This window comes from Camelus bactrianus, chromosome X (genome assembly GCF_048773025.1).
Source record: "Camelus bactrianus isolate YW-2024 breed Bactrian camel chromosome X, ASM4877302v1, whole genome shotgun sequence".
NCBI lineage: Eukaryota > Metazoa > Chordata > Mammalia > Artiodactyla > Camelidae > Camelus > Camelus bactrianus.
The window spans coordinates 4,720,301-4,743,907 of NC_133575.1; the positions used below are offsets into that span (position 1 = coordinate 4,720,301).

The 23,607-nt window shown below is 44.4% G+C and overlaps 2 protein-coding genes across 7 annotated transcripts in view; one reads left to right on the forward strand and one right to left on the reverse strand.

Moving 5' to 3' along the window:
* Positions 1–18,837, forward strand: part of STS (steroid sulfatase) — a 499,782-nt gene extending 480,945 nt beyond the window's left edge. For 2 of the 4 annotated variants that reach the window (XR_012504613.1, XR_012504611.1), the window contains one exon: positions 18,702–18,837. The gene's annotated coding sequence lies outside the window, so the exon portion shown is untranslated. Of the gene's footprint in view, positions 1–18,697 lie in introns of all 4 variants that reach the window. The other 2 variants (XR_012504612.1, XR_012504610.1) reach the window with 1 other exon arrangement.
* The window catches only part of PNPLA4 (patatin like domain 4, phospholipase and triacylglycerol lipase), a 72,654-nt gene continuing 67,364 nt past the window's right edge, over positions 18,318–23,607 (reverse strand). For all 3 annotated transcript variants that reach the window (XR_006728037.2, XR_012504615.1, XM_074359121.1), the window contains one exon: positions 18,318–19,137. Coding sequence is in view for 1 of the 3 variants with exons in the window: in XM_074359121.1 (XP_074215222.1) it covers positions 19,135–19,137 (3 nt within the window). In the remaining 2 variants the exon portion in view is untranslated. The remainder of the gene's footprint in view (positions 19,138–23,607) is intronic.

Below are 23,607 nucleotides of genomic sequence, written 5' to 3' on the forward strand. Positions count from 1 at the left end.
TGAACACTTGCCCCCTCCCCAACCCTGCATGAAAGTGTTAAGATAATTAAGCAAAATGATGGGTGTCAAGCATCCAGCAATCACGCATGGAAGTTGCTCTCAGTTTTCCTGATGCGGCTTTATTGCTGTGACCTAGCGTTCTTGCCTTTAGCCTCTGTCCCCCACGACTCAGCCCTTGCACTGCAGGACTTGTGTGTGCTTTAACCTCCACTGAGGTGATCGTGGCACCGGCTCCTAGACTGATCCTTTAGCCAGGGCCTTCCACCAGCCAGCATCCTCCCTCAGCAAGCCTGTCCCTAGTCACTCCCTCCCTCAAGCCTTGTAAGCTGCTTGGAAGCAGGAGGTCAGTCCCTGAAGGGCTACCTTGCGTTTGTGGTTCCATCGGCACTTACTGATTGACCGCTGACCACACAGAAGGAAGATCCCGGGATGAAGCCTTCCTCGGACTTTGCCTCCGTACCATCCGGCCTCTGAGTCAGTCCTCTGCCGTCTTGCTCCCTCACAGGATGGGTTAATCTGGTGTGAGATAGACGCTTATTTCAAAGCAGAGACAAATACAGTCCTTTGGAATGTTTTTCTAATTCTGTTATGGGTTATCTGTGGATGTGTAAGTGGTTCCCATGGGAGAGCTGCTCTTCAGAGAACTGTGTGTAAGGTGCAGACTTCTCCAGGTTTGCCGCTGCCTTATCTTTGCAAAGGGGGAAACCTTTGAAAGAGAATTTCTTCCTGAAGCATCGTTTGGAAAATGTTCTAGGTCTTCCTGATACGTAATCAGCTTTATAAAGACTTGAGATTATTTTGTAATCAGAATATCGAGAGTTAATATATTCTTCCCTTATTGTATATACAAAGGCATTCACGGAGTGTTAAGAAGAGAACAGGATAAAATGTACTCAGACAGGACTTAAGAACAAAGAAACAGAAACACAAGACTCAATGACCAAATTTAAATTTGCATTGAAATTATGAAAGAATGGAACTGACAGGAAAAAAATAATCCATTTTCTGGCATGCAAAAACATGGGACACTTTCCCAGAAAAATAGGAAAAATAGATTTAAATGGCAAGAGACTAAATTTATAAGTGAAAAGAAAAGAATCAAATTATAATTAGTGTTCTGGAAGATGATTTGAAAGTAAATGGAGCAGAAATAATAGTCAAGGTTTGTAACAAAAGAAAACTCAACTAAAGTGAGGAAATAACAAGGTTCCAGTTTGAATGGCTTCACTTGGGGTTGCAGTCAGTAAATAAGTTAATAAAAATGAAATCCAGTCGACATTCTGGGCTGTCGTGGCTTAAATGAAAGTGAAGTAGCATCTCTCAGTCCCCTGGGAAATGAAGCAGGTGACATGGAACGAGAGAGCAAGACAGGGCTGGTCTCGAGCACCATGTGCTAAAAGATGGGGCACTGTCTACGGAATGTTGATCAAGGGTTAGTATTCCTGACCCAAGAATTCAACCCAAGATTTTCCCCAAAGGTGAAGGCGAGTGAAAGGTATTCCCAGGCGTGCGGTGGTTCACAGTGTAGACCACGCCCATGCAAAGAGAGTTTTTGAAGACAGTTACTTGAAAACATATGTCTTTCTACCAAGATACAGATTAAAATAATGAATAGAGTGTTGTTCTGGTGATGGGACTCTGATTTAATTGTCTGTCCAGCTTTCTGGACAATGATGGAAAATGTGATTGTGATTGAAACAGTGAATTCAAAGTGATTTTTGAAAAGGGTGACATGGGGCAAAGAATAGTCACCGTAGTAGGCACTGTTAGGCACTTCCTAGGCGCTACTCACTGTATTTTGGAGTTTATCCAAGTCATCTCTTCAGTCTCCTGGTGATCACAGGAGTTACGTATTAGAGATACAGTTACGTATTATAGATAGATTTTAAAAAACAGGGTCAGATGACATTATGTCCCCAAGGTGATAATGGAAATTGTGTAAGAACCAGATTCAGGATTACAACAACAAATGTGATGACTGATTAATTACAATACATTAGTCCTCCAATCCTCCAACAGCTTCCTCATATCCGCTCAACAGACTTACGTGGGGAACATCAGATTTCAGTGATGTCTATGTGCCCCCCTTCAGAGATCCTGATTTTATTTCTGGGGTGCCGTGTGGTCTTTGAAGTTTTGTGCAAACCACTGGCTGAGCCTAATGTGCATGCAAATTTGGGAGCCACTGATCTAGACAGTAATATTTCATTTCCTCTTCAAAGGCCTGGAAATGGTGTGAGAGGAGCAGACAGAAGTTTACACCTGTCATTGTTCAGATGGAATCATCCACAGTGATTGGTGTGTTTCTCATTTTGACACTGAAAGATTCATTGATCTGAACTGAATTCACTCCAGGGAACTCCCTGGTACGGAAAACGGGAGAGTCTAACGGGGACGTTCCCCGGGGATGGGGTTGAGCTCGGCCAGCGGGGCTCTGCACGGTGACGGTGCCCCAGCCCACACCAGGCCATGTCTGGGGGCATTTTTAGTTGTCAGAACTGGGGGTGGAGGGCACCTTTTGGCATCGAGTCAGTAGAAACCAGAGATGCTGATAAAAATTTGGTGGGATGGCACAGATTCCTGCTGGGGGTATGTGATATGTCCTGAAGGTCCAGGTGATGGTTAATTCTCCGTGTCAGGGCCAACGCGGTGCCCGGATGTTTGTGAAACATGGTCCCGGGCGTGTCTGTGAGGGTATTTCCAGATAAGATGAGCATCTGAATGGGTGGACGGAGGGAAGCAGAGGGACCTCTCCAGGGTGGGAGGGTGTTTTCCAACCCGTCAAAGGCGTGAACAGAACAGAAGCTAGAGGACAGGAGAACTGGCTCTCTGCCTGACTGGGGAAGCTGACAAGCGTCTTCTCCTGCCCTTGGGCTGGCCCTTACGCCATCAGTCCGCTCTCTGGTTCTCAGGTCTGCAGACCCGGGCTGGAACTACTGCACCAACTTTCTGGGGTCTCCAGCTCCCAGATGGCAGGTCCTGGGCTTCTCAGCTTCCATAATCACGGGGCCAATTCCTTACACAGGCACACCTCGTTTCATTGCGCTTTGATTTGTGTTGCTTGGCACATACTCCCCGTTTTTTTGTTTTGTTTTCTTTTTTGATATACAAATAGTTTGTGACAAACCTGCATTGAGCAAATCTGTCAGCACCGTCTTTCCAACAGCATTTCCTCACTTCATTCTCTGTTGCATTTGGGTAATTCTCACAGTATTTCAGACTCCTTCATTATTACTGTATCTGTCGTGGTGATCTGTGATCAGGGATCTTTGATGTTACTACTCCAAAAAGATTACGACCTACTGAAGGCTCAGATGATGATTAGCATTTTTTTTAGTGATAAAGTGTTTTAAATTAAGGTACACACACTGGATTTTTTTTAAGACATAATGCCCATTGCACACTTAACAGACTACTGTGTAGTGTAAGCGTAACTTTCATGCGCACCAGGAAATCAAAAAAATGTATGATTTGCTTTATTGCAATATTTGCTTTATTGCGGTGGTCTGGAACTGAACCCACAATATATCCAAGATAAGCCTGTAATAAACCATGCAGATGTATGGTCTTGCTGCTGTCTGAACGGAACAGCATGGTGAGAACTTGCTTTAAAAGGACCTTTCTACAAAAAAAATGCAAACCATGTTTCATTCACAGGTACCTGAAGCCAAAAACCATACTCAAAAGTGTAGTGCAAAAGAGGACAACTAACGACCCTAAAACTTAACAGTCAGTCAGTCAGCAACTAGATAAGAACTCCAGAGTGTCCTTTGGGACACTTTTTTTGGAGCTGTGTTCTCTACCAAGCATTGTAAACACTCAGTAATGTTTGCTGGCAATTGTGCGTTATGATCTTATTGGAAAATTGTAACATCATTTATTCTGATGAAAGAAACCCATAGGCATTCATTCTTAGCATTGACAGACCAACTGTTCAGAGAAATTCTTTCCTGAAACTGTTTCATTAGTCATTTTCCATACACCAGCAGTGTGTCTAAAAGAAACAGTATCAGACATCTTCCAGAGAATGTATCAGAAGGAAAAAAAAAAGTAGGTTGGAAGTGGAAACCAGTTTTCAGAATAATTAGTCATGTACTACTTTTAATCAGCAAAAATTTTAAGTCCACCTGTTGATTTAGCATCATGTCCTCCAGGTCCATCCATGTTTCCTTCCTTTTAAGGTAGGGTTTCTTCCTTTTTAAGGCTGAGTAATACTCCATTGTGTGTATATACTTTTTCTTTATTCATTCATCTCCTAATGGACACTTGGGTGTTTCCACATCTTGGCTGTTGTGAATAGTTACGCAATGAAAATGGGAGGGCAGATATTTCTTTGAGATCCTGATCAGTGCTTTGAGATACGTCCTGAAGTGGGGTGCTGGTCATATGGTAGTTCTGTTTTTTAATTTTTTGAGGATAATACATTTTCCGTAGTGTTCACTGTTATACAGTCCCAACAGTGTACAAGAGTTCCAGTTTCTCAGCATCCTCATCAAGATGTTATGTTTTGATTTGGGCTGGGGTTTTTTTGGTTGGTTGGTTGTTTGGCTGGCTTTTCTGATCGGTGATCATCGTAACAGGTGCTGTCTCACTCTGGTTTCGATTTGCAATTGTGTGATAATTATTGGTGTTGAGCATCTTTTCATACACCTGTTGGCTATTTGTATCCCTGGAGAAGTGTCTTTCTGAGTGAAATAAGCCAAGGTAATGGAAGGATGTTTTGCGAAGTATCTAAAATAGTCAGACTCCTAGAAGCAGAGAATATAATAGTGGTTTTCAGGGGCTCGAGGCTGGGGAAGTGGGGAGGTACTCAATGGGTATAAAAATGGATATAGATTTTGCAAGATGAGCAGGTTCTAGAGACCCGGGGTGCAGTACAGTGCTTGTAGATGACAGTGCCGTAGTGTGCACTTAAGTGTTGTTGCACGTCAGTTCCATGTTTGTGCTCTTACCGCAGAAGCAAACAGCAAATGCACACAAGGAAACTGGGAGGTGTTGGATATGGCTGCTACCTTGATTATGTGGGTGGCATCGCAGGTATTGTCATATGTGCGAACTCAACAAATTGTACACATTAGATAGTGCAGTTCTGTGTGTATCATCCATATCTTTGGTTAGGGGGAGAGGTAATTAGCTTTATTTATTTATTTATTTATTTATTTATTTATTTATTTATTTATTTATTTAGGAGGAAGTCTTAGGGATGGAACCCAGGACCTCGTGCATGCTAAGCACGTGCTCTACCAGTTGAGCTATACCCTCTCCCCAGCCATACCTTTATAAAGCTGAAAAACATTCACCCATTGAAAGCATTTACAGTTTCAAAAGTAGAGTGAAGAAAACAAATTATGTTAAATTGAAGACAGAGTAGAAAGCAAATAATGTATTTGAAAATCAATAGTATGACTTATTTTTTTTTCATTTCTATAAGCTATAATATGATCTATCAAGGAAAAATTGAGAAAAGCACTTGAATAAAGCAAGCTTGCCTATTTAAAAAGTCACAACTAGATAATGGGAAATTTTCCCATTTAAAAATTATTAATCTGTATCAGAGGAGTCCTGCCAAAAAAGAACTGGGAATCTTTCATGAATTTATAGGCACCGTTTTGCCAACCTGGTCCAATTTTTCTCTTGTTGAAACTGCTTCATTAATTTAATGTGCAAGAAATAAATATTTGATGTGCAATTAGTTGGAGATTATTATGGCCATAAAGGAACCTTTCCAAATAAACAGCTGCTCCAGCACTTTAAATGCATGAAAAGCCAGGCACAAAATGGAAAACAGAATGACACACCAGGTCTACAGAGGAAAAAAGTTGAAATATTCAAGTAGTTATTAAGATGGCTGCTCATTTAGAAGTTGGGTGATAGTTTATCAAAGCGTAACCACAAAAAAAGCTGCCACACATGTAGGCAAATCCACACACCTGAATTATCACGGAAATGTTTGTCTGTAGATGTAGTGCGGTTTTGCCCAAGAAGAAAATGTTATGGAAATAGATACTGCCCCATTTCACCGGTTCTTTCAGATGATTCACTCTGTGTGTGCGGATGTCTGTCCAGGTGTATTTGCTGAATTTGGACTATTCTGTGTTAGCATTTATGTGCGTGCTCTCAGTGTCCGTTTCTCCATCCACATATGAATCGTCATGATTCCCCTTCAGGAGGGAATGGTGTCTGCTGGAAAGCTGGGTGTTGATTGAGCTGTTTTAATTGTGAAGAAGCCTTTGGGGTTTCATAGCACGTGCTCCGACCGTGTGAAGGAACTGAACATCACTCAAGTACCTCAGTTCCCTTTGAGCTGAAAATGCTACGTTCCTTTCAAGATAGACCGAAAGAACCAGAGCTAGGTTTCCCTCCCCCGCCTACCACATTGCGTCCACCTGAGGGTAGAGACTGACAGAAATCTCAGTGTCTTCAAGTCGTGGCAGAGCTCCTGACTCCGAGTAGCTCAGTCACGTTCATTGAAAAGACGCCTGAAGCTGTGGAAAAAGAGAGAGCGAAGGTGAGCGCTGTGGGCTCCGCACAGTTGCTGGCTAAGGAAATGGATGTCTCTTACTAAGCGGGGAGCAAGAGGAAGGCTTCTTCTCTTGGGGAGCCAGTAGCAAAAGAACAAAGGGAGCTGCTGCAACTGGTAGAAATCTGGCTTGCAGTTACAGGTTTGAACGTCCAGAGGGTCCGTGGGAAGCGCTCACAGTCGCCAGTGTTCTGGTACACTCTGCTAGCAGACTGAGTTGGGGCGGCTGTGTTACTGAGGGGGCTCTGCTCCGTCCTGAAGGGAAGGCCTGCGATCCGTGGCACTTTACCTTTCCTCTGCTCTGACACACCCACTGGTCCAAGGGAGGCCAGGTTCTGGTCTTGTTTGGCTCAGCTTGCCTGCTGCGTGCACGAGCCAGACACACATACACAAACCACAAACAGCAGAAGGAGCAAAAGCGTCGATTTCACACCGTTTTGTCTGGATGGAGATGAACTGCCATGTGATCTGTTGAGGCAGACTGTCTCTGACGGTCTTCTCAAGACAATAGATCAGGTTAAGTTCCCTCTCCTGGCTCTGGGTGGGTCTCTAATGGGACCAAGACAGAACGGATGCCATCTCCAAAACCTTGGCACCCAAGGTAACTCGGCTTCTTCCTAGTGCTTATGGCAGTCACACCTGGGAACCCAGCCACCCTGCTTCAGGGAAGCCAGGTAGCCACACCGAGGGGAAACAGGCCAGTGCCCGCCCGGCAGCCTGGCTGAGGTCCCAGGGTAGCCGGCATCATGCCCACGTGTGTGAGGGATCACATTCAGATGACTGGGCCCCCAGCTATACTACAGCCAGCCAGCTGTCACCGCAGGAACAGAGACACGCTGTGTCCACGGAGACGTGCCCAAATTGCAGACGTATGACAAATAAAAAATATAAATGATGGTTGCTGGTTTCAGCCAATATGTACTGGAATTGTTGGTTACAAAGCAAAACATAACTGAAACACATCAGTGCCAGAACTGGGGCCACTTAGTCAATAAGTGTATTTTTCGCTTATAACGTGCAAAAAGCTCTCCAAACGTGCAGCATTGCTGGAGACCATAGCCTGCTAACCGCCCATTACGCAGCAGGCAGAGGAGGCTGAGTATAAACATCTTTGCATGAAACCAGAGCCTAAGTCATTTGCGCTGGCCGGGAGCTTACGTTATTATAGGGGGAATGGGGACAAACACATAAATTCGTACCATAAAGTAGCACACAGGAGTGCTCTGTAAGTTACCCATCCAACACTTGCATCCTGGGCACCGCTGTGCGCCGGCGGCATTGCCCTCTGCGCTGTCAGTGCAGCGAGGACCACCAGAGGCCCTGTTATCAGAGATCTGTTCCTGTGGGCGCAGATAAGCAACATGCTAGCAAATGAATGAAACGGCTTCCGATAAGGCAGAGTGCAGAACACCGGAAGGTGGAGGAGCTGACGGGAACCACGACCTGAGAGCATCAGGGGATGCCTTGATACTGTTACCTTGAGGCCTAGATCTCAGGGTCTAAGGAAAAGATGACTGGGCATGGCCAAGGCAGGAGGGACTAGTGAGGGAGGCAGGTTCCGACGGAGACTCGGAGAAACAAAGAATGTAAGGACAAAGGAGGAAAAGGGGAAGGAGAGTCATCTCTGGGGGTCCTTGCGGGCCCGGAAAGGTGCTTGAATCATACTTTGTTCATTGCAGCTGGGAAGCTGCCGGTTATTCATGGGCATTGTCTGCAGGTAACCTGGCTGCCGCCTGGTGGCTGGACCACAAGAGACACAGGGAGGCCAGTGAGGAGGCAGCCATGCCTGCTCCCCGCCCTCGTTTCCCGCGCCTTCCGAATTTGCACCGTATTTGCAGACCCACCCGTGCCGCTGTAATATGTTTGAAACCGGAAGATCAGTTCTGCAGGTACTTTCCGGCCCATTCTCGGACAGGCTCAGCTGGGGTTGGACAAGGTGGCGCTGCCTTCGGGTTTCAGCTTTCAGGCTCTAAGGAAGTGTCCCTTTTTTGGACTATTTAGTGCCACGTTTTCACATTTGTGTGTCCTGGTGTTGGGACTGACACCTGAGCACAGTCCTCGAGTGCCGTCTGGAAGTCCAAGAAGGCTGCAATGTGCTTTAGGGAGATAGTAAGTGAGTTAGACAAACATCTTGCAGGCATGAACGTAGTGCGGATGGCCCCAAGGCCAATGTGGATGACTCAACAGTATCAACCCAGTAAGGTGCCTGGAAACAGAGACACCTTCCACACAAGGTTCTCTGCTGACCAGTTGGTGACAGTGCTGTGACCAGAGGCACCCAAAAACCTAACCCTGAAGCTCCCTAGAAGCAACGGGTCAGTACTGACTAACTCAGCATTCATAACGACTTTATAGAACATGATTACAAGAATGGGGAGGACTGACTATTTCAGGAGTCCAGGTTGGAGGCAGATGTTGTGGGGTGAGCAGTGGTTGAAGTTGGTCAAGTGACAATGTTTGACAGTGACAAATCCAGTGACATCCCCAGGCTTTGATGCTGAGTGTCAAGCTATAAAAGGATTCTTGCATTGGAGGACGAGAGAGTCACCTGAGGGTTTATGACGAAGGCAGCATTTGTGAAGAAGGCAGTTTTGAACTGCATCTTGAAAGAATGGGTTAATGTAGGTGAATTTATTTAATCACAGACACATGTGTTTATGTGGGAATTGTGTATTCATGTGGCACAAGACAGTGCAGGTCAGAACACTTAGTAGCAAATCAGACTTACAGTATGTCTTTAAATTGAAGGACAGTTGATTTACAATATTGTGTTAGTTTCAGGTGTGTAGCAAAGTGATTCAGTTATACATATACATACATACATATATATATATATATACATATATATATATTTATTCATATTATTTTCCATTACAGTTATAAGATATTGAATATAGTTCCCTGTGCTACACAATAAATCCTTGTTGTTTATCTATTTTATTTATAGTCGTTTGTATCTTTTAGCTCCCATACTCCTAATTTATCCCTTTCCCCTTTCCCTCTTTGGCAACCATAGGTTTGTTTTCTCTGCCTGTGAGTCTGTTTCTGTTTTGTATATAGATTCATTTCTTTTATTTTTTAGATTGCACATATAAGTGATATATAATATTTGTCTTTACCTGTCTAATTTAACTAAGTGTAATATTCTCTAGATCCATCCATGTTACTGCAAGTGGCAATATTTCATTCTTTTTCATGGCTGAGTAATATTCCTCTGTGTGTGTGTATCTCACATCTTCTTTATCCAATCATCTGTTAATGGACATTTATGTTGTTTTCATATCTTAGCTATTATAAATAGTTCTCCTGTGAATATTGGGGTGTGTGTATCTTTTTGAATTAGAATTTTCAAAATCTCTTAAGGTATTTTTAAGGGATATACTTTGTGCATATCAGGAACCTTAGCCCTTACCCACAGCCTGGAAATATACTAACTCACAATGAATCACAGATGCATGTGGTAACAAAGGCCTTCAGACTTAAAAAATACTGCAGCAGAAGTAATAAATGCACCAGAAATGAAGGTTCTGATGTAGGAGCACAGCCAAACTGCAGAAGTAAGGTGGTTTCTGCTGTCAGTCACTAGAGAAAATCTAGATAAGAGACCTAGTACTTTACAAATGCATAAAACCATCCCTGCCCTCCCTCCTTCCGTCTCTCCTTCCATGCAGTTCTTCAGTATTCATCCAACCTTTCTGATGTTTGATAGACAGCTCTACACCTAGGAGTCCTATATAGCTTAACATTCTACTGAGGGTGAGAGGCATAGAATTATCAAGCGAAAATACATTTCACAAGGTCATTGAGTTTTCAAGCGAAAATACATTTCACAAGGTCTTTGCTTTAAAGGGGCTTAAATGCCGTGAGGAAAATAAGCAGATGATGTGTTACAGGTTGGGGTGGGGTTAGGACGAGTGTGGGCACTTTTATGTAAGATGCTTAGAGGAGCCAACCCTGAACAGTGCTGTTGAGGGCTAGGGAAATCAGTGGAAGTGTCATTCTCTGCTAGGTGCTGTGTTTCTGGACAACCTCTGCCTGTAAAGAAGTAAACAAAGACAATTTGTCCCTAACTGGTATTTAGCTCTTATTTTAACAATGGTTTTGCTTACTAGAGACTGGAGACCCAGTTGAGGCCAAGTGGTGGGACACTTCAGTGATGAACTGGTGGCACCTCCGGGTGGTCAGAGCTGACGTGCAAAGCCCACTGCCCGACTTAGTGGTTTCCAGTATAGTGTCCTCGGGCTTCGTGCATCAGAATCACCTGGAGACCGTATTTAAAGGGCAGATTCCTGAGTCCCACCTTCTGGCAATCTTATCTTTAACAAGCACATGGAGTGACGATTTGGCACCTGGAAGTCTGAGCATCACTGACTGGTTGGACATTCGGAATTTCTGGTGTAAGGTTGAGGGGGACATATTTGACTTTGGGTACAGCAGACACATCCCGTCTTCGTGAAAACTGGCCACACTGGACCTCAGCACTTCCTTCAGGAGTGTCTTTGGCTTTCCAGACTCCCAGTTCTTGCGTTTCCAGGAAAACTCTTGAGATGTCAGCGTCAGGCCTTGGGGCCGGAAGTGGTAGCCAAGGCAAAGCTGTGCTGCCGCAGGAAGAGGCTCCTGCCTTCCTAGAGTCTCAGTCTGCACACTGGAGTGGAGGGTCAAGGGCACGTGAGCGCAGAAGCGTGTTACCACCCTCCCAGCCCCGTGGAGTCAGGAAACAAGGCTCTGCACCAGATGTTGATGTTATGTTTCCCAGAAAGAAAAGTACCGAAAGTGATCAAGTTCCTACCGTGGGCCAAAACCGCCTAAAATATTTCAAATCAAATCGATGAAATGCTCACCAAAACAGTTTGAGGATAGCATTGCTGTCTGCATCCTCTAGGGAGAAATTACTTGATGAACAGAATAGAAATGCAAACCCAAATCTTGCTTTTGCCACAATTTCAGATTAACTCTAAAGCCATTATTTGATTATTTCAAATTCCTTTAAAAAAAAATTCAGAGCATTTCGTGGGCTCTTCATAGGCATGAACTAGGAAAGGCTTGCATTTGGCTTCCCTGAAGTAACCTACCATCGTCCCTCGTACCGTTTAATAACACGTTCTAATACTACGATATCACGGCTGAGTTCTTAAAAATGCATTTCATAACTTATATGGTGGCTTATCAGTAGCGGCAGCCTTAAATAAGAGTTATAGGGACCTGTCTCAAGCCTTTAGGCATTTCATTATTGATGACCATAAAACTGGTAGACGATGTTTTGCCTAATCGTATTTCAAGTATCGTGTTCAATGAAAACGTATTTTTTTAAAACCTGTGGAAGTGTCAGCAACACACAAAAATACATGTGAATAAGCTTTTCTATCTTGGTAATCTTTGGGTTTCTCTGCTCGAGAGTCACGTTAAAAATCCCAAGCCAAAGATGAGTCATGGTACTTAATAATATAGTGTCTGTCACGCGAATCAAAGCACGGTTTTAACTGCATCTGTTCAGTTACGTCTTGTTTGCTTATTGTTCAAACAGTCCTATGCCCTGGAGTGAGGAGTCTGGCCATATTTTCATTAATTCATTTTAGTACATTTTTGAGAATCAACATTTCATATTGAATATTGAATTTAACACTGTTAATTTACAGTTCATGTTTCAACCTATTTGCCAAGTGCATTACTGATGCTTCTGAAGAGAGGAACACAGGGTCACACAGACGAACTTGAAATACACATGTTCAGTGCTTAGATACCAAACATGAAAGGGAAGGTATGTTCGGATCAAGACATACACGGCGCGGTCCGTGTGAACAGAGAAATGCCTCCTTCAGTGCTGAAGTGTTAAACTGACAAGGTAACAGTCGCTAAGATCAAACATTCAACTTACCATACACCTTGAATTTAGAGAAATGGAGTTAATTCAGTTTGGGCAAATACACAGGTTCTGTTTTTGTTATTACATAGGCATTCCTGTTGATCTCCGAATCGCCACTCGTACACTTGAATTCGAGACAAATAAGTGATCCTGAATTATACTCTGTTTTCTACTTTCATTAAAACATTGAGCTCTTAATGATACAGAATTGAATATATTGAATATTTACCAATTTGTAATCAAACCATATTTAAATATGTTTGGAGCATATAGTATGTGACTTAATTAGTCTAGTGCCTCCGTGTGTAGGTATGTATACATAGATGCATACATAAGCATGTATGCGTGTGTGTGCTTACATATAGGATATATGTCCCTTTAAATTCATATACATGTAAGATAGAAAAATTTTTTTAAATTATGCTCAACCATGAAGCTCTGACCATTATTTGTATGGAATCTAAAGGATCAGATTCATTTATATTGCATACATAATTCACTTAAAAACTTTCCATTTAAATCAGTAAATAGTACATTGCGCTCACAGAATTTAAAAGTCTTACATGATTTTAAACATTAATTCCCTTATTACACAGCAAACATCCACTGGAGAATGTCTTACACGCCCGCGGTTAACTGTACAGTTTAAACTCAATAAAACTTAATAAAAGAGTACCTTACAGACAACAGAATTAATTTCTATTAACTATTTATTTGTATAGTCCGTGGCTCATCATAAACCAAACAAAAGCCTGATACCCTGGAGCAGAGAGAGGCACGCAGTATACCCGCCCTAACGTGAGTTTCATTACCTGCCTTTCCCTCCGGAGGAATACAGTGGGCGAATTAATGAAATCGACTTCTATTACTGATTCATTGCATTTAAAATGAAGAAGCAACGCTGGATATTCAAGAGTTTAAATGGAAAGTAGACTGGGAATTGTACAATCACTTATGAAGACAAAGTAGAGGGTGGTTCTTGACGGTGGCGATTTTCTAGAGGGCGAAGGGTGGGTTCCCGGGGCCAGGGGACTACAGCCCAGAAGCATCAAAGCCTTCGCCCGATGTGTTTGGCACAAAGTCCAGGATGCCTGTGGGAAACCCAACTGACTGTTAGCGCCCCCAGGGGCATCCAACCAACTGGGCTGGTGGTGCAGACCCTTCCAGAATTGGGGCACTGCACTTTGTCCAGTGGTTTCCTGTGAAGTTGGGGAATCGATTGTTTGAAGCCTCCTCGCGTGGCCATTACTTTGAGAGACGTTCCTTGTGATGGACAAGGTGCAAGTTATTTCATTTCTTCCCCCCGCCTGGGATTTAGCTTCACCTGGGTATTTATCAGTGAGGGAGAGTCATGCTGGGGGATCGTACAAGTGATGCGTATTGAAAATTTGTGTAGTGCGCAGAGGGCGCAGCAGAGGGGCTGAAACAGAGTTTGTAAAGCGTGACTTTGGTACCGTGTGCATCCTCCAGGTTTGCTGTGCCTGCCCAAGGCAGTGTTTTCTCCTACTAAAACACTGAGCCCCCGGAGGGCCAGCACTGGGTCTGCTTCTGAACCTCAGTGAAACCCCATCTGGCATAACGCGGTCCAGGATTCAGATTTGTGGGACAAGTGAATGAGAGAGAGCAGATATACTGAATGGTGGGATGGACGCATGGGTAGATGGGTGGGTGGTTCATGGTGTGTACAGACATATTTAAAAAAAAAAAATGATGGTAATCCCTTCAAAGAAATACTGGTTTGGACAAAGCCTCCGCTGCCAGGTCTTACGTCCCCTGATCCCTTGACTACCTCCCTGGTCAAGAACCTTCTAGCCCCCGTTCAGAACATCAAGACAAGCTCTGGAGAGTTTAGCCTCTTTCACTGGGATGGGGCTTGAGGGCTCAGAAAACCCTTCCCGCTTCCTGCTGGGCAGGTGCGCTGTGCTTGTTTGAAATGTAGCCACTTCTCTAAATTTAGGCAAGAGTGCATGTGATGAAAATGCAAAGGTTATTAAACCTCCTCTTAAATCAGACTGCTTTGGTTTGGTTTGGTTACCTGGCACTGCATCCAGCTAAACACAGAGTTTGACCAAAAACCACCAGAAAATCATCAGTGCTTCGCAGGAGAGGGGATCCCTGAGGCGGTGGAACTTTGTGAGGGCATCAGGGAAAGGGAACTGGGCAACGTTACAAAGAGAGGTCAGAAAAGCTGATGGAACTGCTGTGCAGTTCTCATTTTGTGAGAACACTCCTGATGAAGGTAAAATCCATACAAAATAATGAAGTCCTAAGAAGGTACGTGCACAGGTGAAAAGGGAGCTTCCCAGGCTGGCATTTTCACGGGGTCCCCGTTACAAGGCTAAAGGAAACCACCAGCACATGAAACGGAAGGCGTGTTTGGAAGGATCAAGGATGATTCTGTAAAGCACATGCCTCGAGGATGACAAATAAAGACAATGAAGTGAAGGGATGGGTCGGACTGATGAAAAAGAAGCCAAGAAGTCGAGGGGGCTCAGGATGGGGTGAAGGTGCTCAAAGTGATTCTAAGACCAGCATTAAAAGGGGTTTTTTCTAAGTGTTAGAACATGCAAAGGAGGTTCACAGAGGTTTTTGTCAGGATCTAAAGGGACTGCAATGGAAATAAAGTTTCCATTTCGTGTGGTGGGCACGCATGTATGTTTAGAGAGGGCGATCAGAACATTCTGGGCCAGCGTCTCGTAAACCCTACTGTATTCTTTATCATCATAAAATACAGCACGTCAGGTGCCTTCTCCATGAACATAGTTGCAGTGTCCTGAAGTTGAGATGCCCTCCGGTTGTCAGATTCACCCACAGACTCGCACCCGTGAACATTTATGGAAATGCCTAAAAGAGCCCAGTTGTCTACTTTCCTTAATTGAAGTATAATCAGTTTACAGTATTGTGTCAGTTTCTGGTGTGCAGCATCATGTTTCAGTCACATATATATACATACATATTTGTTTTCATATTCTCCCTCATTATAGGTTACTACAAGATAGTGAACGTAGTTCCCTGTGATACACAGTATAAACTTGTTGTTTATCTCTTACATATAGTAGTTAGTAGCTGCAAATCTCAAACTCCCAATTTATCCCTTCCCACCCCCCTTTTCCTCAGCAACAATAAGCTCGTTTACTGTGTTTGTGAATCTGTCTCTGTTTTGTAGATGAGTTCACTAGTGTCTTTTTTTTTTAAGATTCCACATTATGAGTGATATCATATGGTATTTGCCTTTCTCTATCTTACTTCACTCAGAATGGCGATCTCTAGGTCCATCCATGTTGCTGCCAATGGCATTACTTCATTCTTTTTTAATGGCTGAATAATATTCCTTTGTATAAATACACCACACCTTCTTTGTCCAGTAATCTGTTGGTGGACATTTAGGTTGTTTCCATGTCTTGAGCCCAGTTGTCTGTTGATGAAACACTTTTTTTTGTAGGCAGGGGTAATTAGGTTTGTTTATTCACTCACTTATTTATTTAGTTTTGATGGAGGTACTGGGGATTGAAGCCAAGACGTCATGCATGCTAAGCATGCGCTCTGCCACCTGAGTGACACCCTCCCCCCGATGAAGCACTTTCAATACCTCGTGTGAACAGAGAGCACACAGTTGGACATGTCTTCTCATGACCTCACACTGACTCAAATCCCCAGGGTTCTGAGAGGCAGGCACTCATCTCACTCTACCATGAGAACGTCGAGGGTCAGAGAGGCTAATAAAGGGCAGAGTTGTCTCCATGCCTGTTCTCTCTGTATCCAGCATCCTTCCCTCTTTTCTGTAAGTGTGGAAACACAGCAGGTATCCCCCAGACGTCTCCTGTGAAGTCAGTCCTGCAGGGTACCCTTATGTACCTGTCTGGGAAGTAAATGCGCAAGACTGGGAATTTGCTTTTCTGCTCAACTGCCCCACCTGCAGAACGCTACTGATAACAAAAATACCTAAGATGTGGCATGCTCCGCGAATTCTGTAAATTAACATGTGCCGTGTTCCCGGAAACGCAGTTCCCACACATTGCAGGCATCCACCGTGATTCCTGATGTGGAGATTGTATTGTTACCACTGACGGGGACACGTTTTTCCCGGGAGATGGAATGCTCATTTGTGAGGCATCTGCAGTCTGTAAGAAAGCCTTTTTGTTGGTTCCCACAGGAAGCAGGGAGATACCTGAGTTGGTGAGCAGGGAGGAAGGTCCAGTTAAGCTGCCTGTCCCTGCCCACGTGTTCTCAGGGCCTCCTGCGTCAGTAACACACGCACACACGTTCACTCAGCACAGTCACTGCTGCGTACCTGGAAGGATACATCCTACCAGTCAGGGACGCCGTCATCCTGGCAACACTGAGAAGCGAGGAGGAGGTCCGCTCGGCCGTGCCAGGACTGGTCCTTCCGAGCCACACGCCGGCAGTGCAGTCTTTGGCACCTCCACTTGGAGGCCATCCAGCCAGTGGGAACCACTCCTCCTCCTGGCATCTCATCCCCATGGGGGTGCTGACCCCTCCCCAGGGACATGGGTAGAGCACACCCGCACGAGTGATCACTCCCAGGTTCAGCGTGCGGCATGAGTAAATGCTAGTGTTCACTCGGGATGGCTAACAGCAGATTAGCAGGGGCCAACAGGAGGGGCCCGGGGAGTGGGCAGCCGGCCACAGCGGCCACCTCACAGCAGCCTCTGAGGTCACAGAGACCTCCGTGTCAGGAGGGCAAAAGCAGCAACTCCAGGGCGGGGACCGCACTGACAGCTCTCCTGCCTGCCTGCCGCCTGCTCGCTTCTGGGAGGTGCCAAGGATCGGAGTCATCCATTGGCTCAATAAATATTTGAGAGGTATATCCTCTGTATATGCCTGTGGGTGGGTAGGTGGTTTTAGGTGCTGGAAAGGAAGAGCGAGTGAGACCCACAAGGCTCCTTGTCACATGGAGCTGACATTTGTAGGGATGGGGGACCGATGGTACACAGACCCAGGAGCAGATGAGATACTACGGGCTGAAATCAGGCACAACGAAGAAGATGAAGGAGAACGATGGAGAGAGGGTGACGTTTTTATCAGCTGCTCTGTAGAAAATGGAAGAGACTGGGGACCTGGTGGGAGCTGGGCAGGAAGAGAGTGGTGGATGCGACATGTGGACTGAAGGATAGAATGGTTAGGAGGAACCAACCTTGGAAAAGAAACGTGGGGATTGTGTCTCTCTAGCATGAGGACCAGGAACTGCCACGGTGCTCAGACGGACTTTGGGAGGTTCCAGAAAGGTCCAGAGGGCTCAGGGTGTGAGGCAGGGAGAGGAAGGTTGTGGGAGATGCGCTCAGAGAGGTAGCGGCGCCGGTTCACGTGGCTGAGCGCCTGGGGGAGGAGTTGGGTTTTATTCAAATCAGGACGGGGGCCCATGGGAGGTTGAGGGACCGTCCCATAAAAACAACCCCCTTTATAATCTTAGGGGATCAGTCTGGACGGTGGACTGGAGTGGGCGTGGGAGGCGCACGGAGAGAAACAGAAGGACTTGGCAGGGTTGGGAGAGAGTCAGGCAGACAAGAGGGTTTTAAGGAGACATGGCAGGAAGCCATCGACTCACAGCCCGTTTGCGAGACAGAGATGACCACTTGCTCTTGGTTGGGATACAGGCTGTGAGTAGATGATTTAGGAAGTGCTCTTCCAAAAGAAGTATCAAATAAAATAAAGATAACTGAAACACTACAAACCCAGTCCTAAACAGTTGCCAGCATCAGGGCTAATGGTTCCCCCTGGCATCTCCATCACTTCCCCCCTCCCTGCCATGAGCGGTCACTCATTAAAGGGCCTTAGATCTAAAACACTGGCCTTGAACAGCATAAAGCTGGGAGCTAGTCAAAGGGAAAAGCTTCTCTTGGGAATGTTTCTGATCATGCTTGGCTAAAATTGCTCCTGTTTAATTTTTTAAAGGTGAATGAAATTGAAAGTTCATGTCCAATAATTTCATTGACATATCAAAATAGGGTGTTTTTTTCCCCTTCTTTTTATTCTTTGTGTGAACACAGCCACTTTATATATGACAAGATGCCTTGCCATCTGTGAACGGACCACTCTGTAACGCTGGCTCCTCTTTCTTGGCATTTTGTAAAGATGAGCTCAGATATCCTCAGCCATTAGGTGGTAGTCTGTCATCTCACTTCCTGGAGTGGCTCAGGCGCTAGTTTTTTATTTCTAATTTGCCATTCCCATCCCCACCTTTTAGCGTGTTTCATTCTGCACATTCAACTATTGTAAAATGATTTCCTCTTGCCTAGTCTGGGGCAGAGATTTGTAGCGATTTTGCTTTTTTCTTTCTTTTTTTTTTTTTTTAGATAGGCTCGTCCCAGAAGGCAGTTGGCTGTCATTTAGAGAACTTGACCTCTGACGGAGAGTCGGATGTGCTTAGCATAAGGACATTTCCATTGCTGTTCCTGAAGTTAATGCCGTGTGAGCTCCAGCGGCCACGCCGACGACATGGAGTGTGAGGTATGAATCATTTCCATTTTGATTCTTCTCAGTGTGTCAAAAAAGGACGAGGAGGTATGGCTGTGCTGCTGACAGAACCAGAAGCTTTTTCAGAAGATGAGGATGAGAATGTCCTTCTTATGTTCTGCATTCAGAGAGGGGGCAGTTTGGGGGCGAATATCATTAATCCTCTCGCTCCGGCAGAGAATATCAATCTGAATAAGGGAGGAAAGGAACCTGTCCTGCAGTCGCATATGCCATTGTCAGGAATGAGTCACCCAGCTACCTCTGCATCTGCAGCTTCTCACTGTAGGGATTAAAAACGGAGAAAGACACTGAAAAATCGTGCTGTCGGTCTCCTTCCTCCCTGGCAAACTGCTTCCCCAAATACCAGCTCGAGAAAGTTCTGAAAACGGCAGCAAGATCAAAATCTATTGTTGCAGAAGAAATGTAGTTCCTGGTTAGACAGAAATGTCTGGATACGGGGCGGATGGGGGTGGGGGGAGAGCTTCAGTTGAGGTGTTGATGCTTGAACGTGTGCAGTCTTTCTGGCGTCAGCAGAGATTATCGGGGTATCAGGCATGCACACTTCCTGGACCTTCCAGAACGTGTCTCCTGAGAGACAGCTGGATATTCTCTGCCCATCTTTTCTCTACAGAATCTCTCTGTAGAGAGATTCCTGTATGAGTAGAGGTTTTGTAATTTGCAGGTGCATTATTGTACATATCTGTCGCTCATAACAGCCCACACAACAAAACATTCCTTGAATTTTAGTTTGGGAGTTGGCAAGGGGCTCAGGGGAAGGAAGAGATGTGTTTCTGCAAATAAATGTGTGTTTTCTCTTATGAGCAAAAGAAAATAGGAGAGCAATGAATCTCTTTGGCTTCTCTTTCAATACATGTCAACCTAAATTCTCCACCCAAGCTGCTCAGGGAACTGAAGTCTGCATACCTAGGAGCACCAAGTTCCTCCAGGGTCTCTGATGGATTGCGTCCTGATTTATTCTTTTTGTTTTCATTTTGTGCTTTGTCTTCGTCTGGGAGTTGGCGCATCACGTTATGTTTGTCAGCGTATGTGGGCATCGAATGAACGGACGTGACTGTCTTTTATTGAGGCTGTTAATGGCTTGTCTCCCTGAGAGTCTCAAGTTTCTTGGGGGTGTCCAGAGTCCTTTCCTCGGTTACGTTGAGGCTACAATTCTGGGACATAAAGCAGCCTCCCTGTCAAACCCATCCGTGGGCATCGCACAGTGGACCGTGTTTCTTTCCTGAGATGACTCGGCAAAAGGGGAGACACCTACATAATTCTGTCTCAGGGGTCAGTGACACATCACATCTGTGAAGGATAATGACACCAAGGAAGAACAAACATGATGTGGATGAAAAATACTGCCTGCCGTATCAGTAAGCAAAGGATGCTGTGGCCCCCAGGCCGTCAGCCACCACCGCCACCCTGACAGCGAGCCAGAGCCAGCTCAGGAGGCCAGCAGGCCGCCAGGCCTCGGCTTCCACCCTCAAGGGTGCCCCGAGGGACTCGGGGTGTGAAAGAACAGGATACTGGCCCCTGGACAGCTAGGCGCGTATCAAAGAACGGTTTCAATGAGCTTGACCCTTTGCACCTTCCCACACACAGAAAAGTGCTAAATTCCTTCACTTGAGATATCTGGCTAACTAACTGTAATCTTTGGGTCTTCCAACTACCTGGTCTTTGTTGCAAAAACTCATGTATATCGTGGCTCCTCCTCCGCTGCTTTGAAGGACACCCTCTGTCCCAGTGTCTCCATCTCGGTAAACAGCCTGAGGACCCAGCTTTACACATCTGATTCCTTTCTCTCGTCCCCCTTCCATTCACAGACTCTATTAACAAGCCTTGCCGACTCTCCTTTTAAGTTCCATCCCAGATCTATCCAATTTCCTTCATTTCTACTAGCGATACTTTCCCAGGCTGCCGTCATTTCATCTTTGTTGTTAGGAGAGCTTCCTCGCGGTCTCCCAGCCACCACTCTTCCTCTTGACACAACTCAGGATCCATTTACCAAGAATTCCATGGTTTGGGTTGTGACTTACCGCTCCTGCTCAGAACCTCTAGTCCTTCCAATCACATTTCAGTGGAAGCAGAACCGACAGCCTGGCCTGAAGGGCCTTAGGTGACGTCCTTTACTGCCCTCTCCAGGGTCACCCCCACCCCCCACCCCTCCACCATGACCTTTCAGCTCCACTGGCTGCTTCTTCAGTTCCTCAGACATGCTCCACTAATTCCTACAGAGCTGCTCCCTCTGCTTGGAATAATCTTCCCCGGGACGTCCACATGTCTTGAGTCCTTCTTAACTTCAGGTGTTAGTTTCGGTGTCACTTCAAAAAAAGCCAGGCCTAAGCGTACAGTATGAAGGAACCCTACCACTCAGCCTCCGGAACATTTTCCTGGTTGGTTTTCTTCATAGCACCTGTCACTTACTATTTATTTGACTTTGATCTAGAGATCTCATTTTCTTGCTGTTTAAAAAGGCATAATAATTTTTCATAAAGGTGTTTTCAAGGTTAACGGAGTTCATACATGTCAGCTAATCAGAACAATGTTCACACAGGCAACCAGGATATCTGGTTTTACACACAGCCTTCAATATATAGTACCTGCCTAATATTAACTATCATCTTATCAAGGATACGAACTATTTTTTTTTTCATTAGAGCAAAGTTGATTTGCAATGTTATATTAGTTTCAAGGGTAGAACATAGAGGTTTATATTTTTATAGATTACACTCCATTTAAAGTTACTATAAAATACTGGTTCTATTCCCTGGAATGTACACTATATCCTTATATCTCATTTATTTTATACCTAGTAGTTTGAACTAACCTGCTTTAAATCACAAGTAATAATTAGGGAAATATTCTGCCACGAAGTGCCCATATCCAATTTCCAAAGCGTCATCACTGCTTCCAAACTCAAGCAGGTCAGAGAGAAGGCCTTAATTTTATTCTCAAAAGTCTGTAGCTTAAAAATACTACAGAGTGGCAGTGTCACCATTCCTACACATGTCTTTTGGTGAAAACACATACAAATTTATGCTGGATATTCACCCAGGAGGGGAAATGCCGGGTCACAGAGTAAGCATGTATTCAGGTTGTAGGTAGCACCGAACAGTCTTCCAAAGTTCATTTTCCAAATTACATGTCGACATTATTTTTTTAGGTGCAGTCAGATGGTTTTCACATTAACATAGTTAATGTGAAGTAATTCCTCCGGAATATAATGCATCTGACGAAACGTATTCCTGTTAGCTCAGAGATTATTATAATTAGGAAGAAGTGTATCAGCATAAAAATGACATAGGAATTATAAATGACACATCACTCTGCGCTGGTACTGCGGGTGTCATTATTTAGCATATCTCATTATTTTAATTGCAACCAATTACCCGGGTTGGAATAGCCACAGCAAAGCAGTATTATGTATTTTAGGAATAAATTAAATACAGCATCTAATGGGTCACCCTAACATCCTGCTTTTGCATTCATTACAGCATCAGAGTTCCCATTAATGCTCACAGGAATTTTGAATCCACATAAATACGTCATTCGGCTGAAGGGGAACATCTTGAAGGTAGATTTACCAGAAGGTTGGAATGTTAAGATGACAGCTAATGTGCATTTGTTCTTTTAATTCATCACGTGCAGTTATGTTGCTGATACTCACACTGACTGTACCACCTGTAAGGCTTAAACGTAACGGAACCTGAAGGTGATACTCTGTAATTGTTTTATTGGGTTTTCATTGTATGTAGATCCGCTATTGCCTTCATTTGGCTTCATTCTGGATTCTCTAGGTAAACGAATTATTTTCCAGTTTCTTTAAGTAGACATACATTTGTTCAGTGAGACAAATGAATATTTTTGGAAAACAATTTTGAATAACAACATCCTGTGTTTAAGATAGAATTTCAGAGATTCTGGTGTAAAATAATCACTGAATCTAACCATGTAAGTTTTTCTACTTGACTTTTCCTCTGTTTACCAAAATCAGAATCCTTAGAGGTGACATTTTCTGATCCGGAGCTGGCGGTGCTACACGTTTTATTCCCGTGTTCCATCTTCACACTTCTTCCCCCTCTGCTCGCCCAGCATACTTAGTCTGAGTTGTATGCGATGTGTTGTGTGTGCTTAATGCACCGTCCCAGCTCACGTGCAGGTTTGCTCATTATTTTTAGTTTGGCATTTCACTTTTGCTGTTTAGCCTGATTCTAACCACATCAACTGCCCACTTTTAGCTAAATTTACTCCCTTCCTGTGTTTTCCTCCTGCTTTGTCACTGGTTTCCTCTTTTCTTTGTATCGTTTCTTGTGCATCTTTAAACTGGGGTACATTAATTTATATAGATTAAGAAGTAAGTCTTACAAAAGTAAAATTATATATTTTTACAGGCTTACTGTTGGGGGAACTAACCAATTTAGCTTCATTTTCTGCAATTCGGGCTTTTCTTTTCCAATATGCATTAACAAGTGGGTAGAAACTAAATCCATTTGGAACACAAGCCCCGTTTTGGCCTAAACGTCTTCATAGGTGCTTTGTGTCCTAGTTCATCAAAAGCCCAAACTCTTGTCTTAGCTCATTTGGGCTGTTCTGAAGGAATCCCATAGACTCTGTGGGTTATGACCAACAGACATTTATTTCTAATATTTCTGGAGGCTGGACAGTCCGAGATTGCATTTTCAGGAAATTCAGTGTCTGGTGAGGACCTGCTTCTCATTTCATCATCTTCTCACTATGTCTTGTCTCT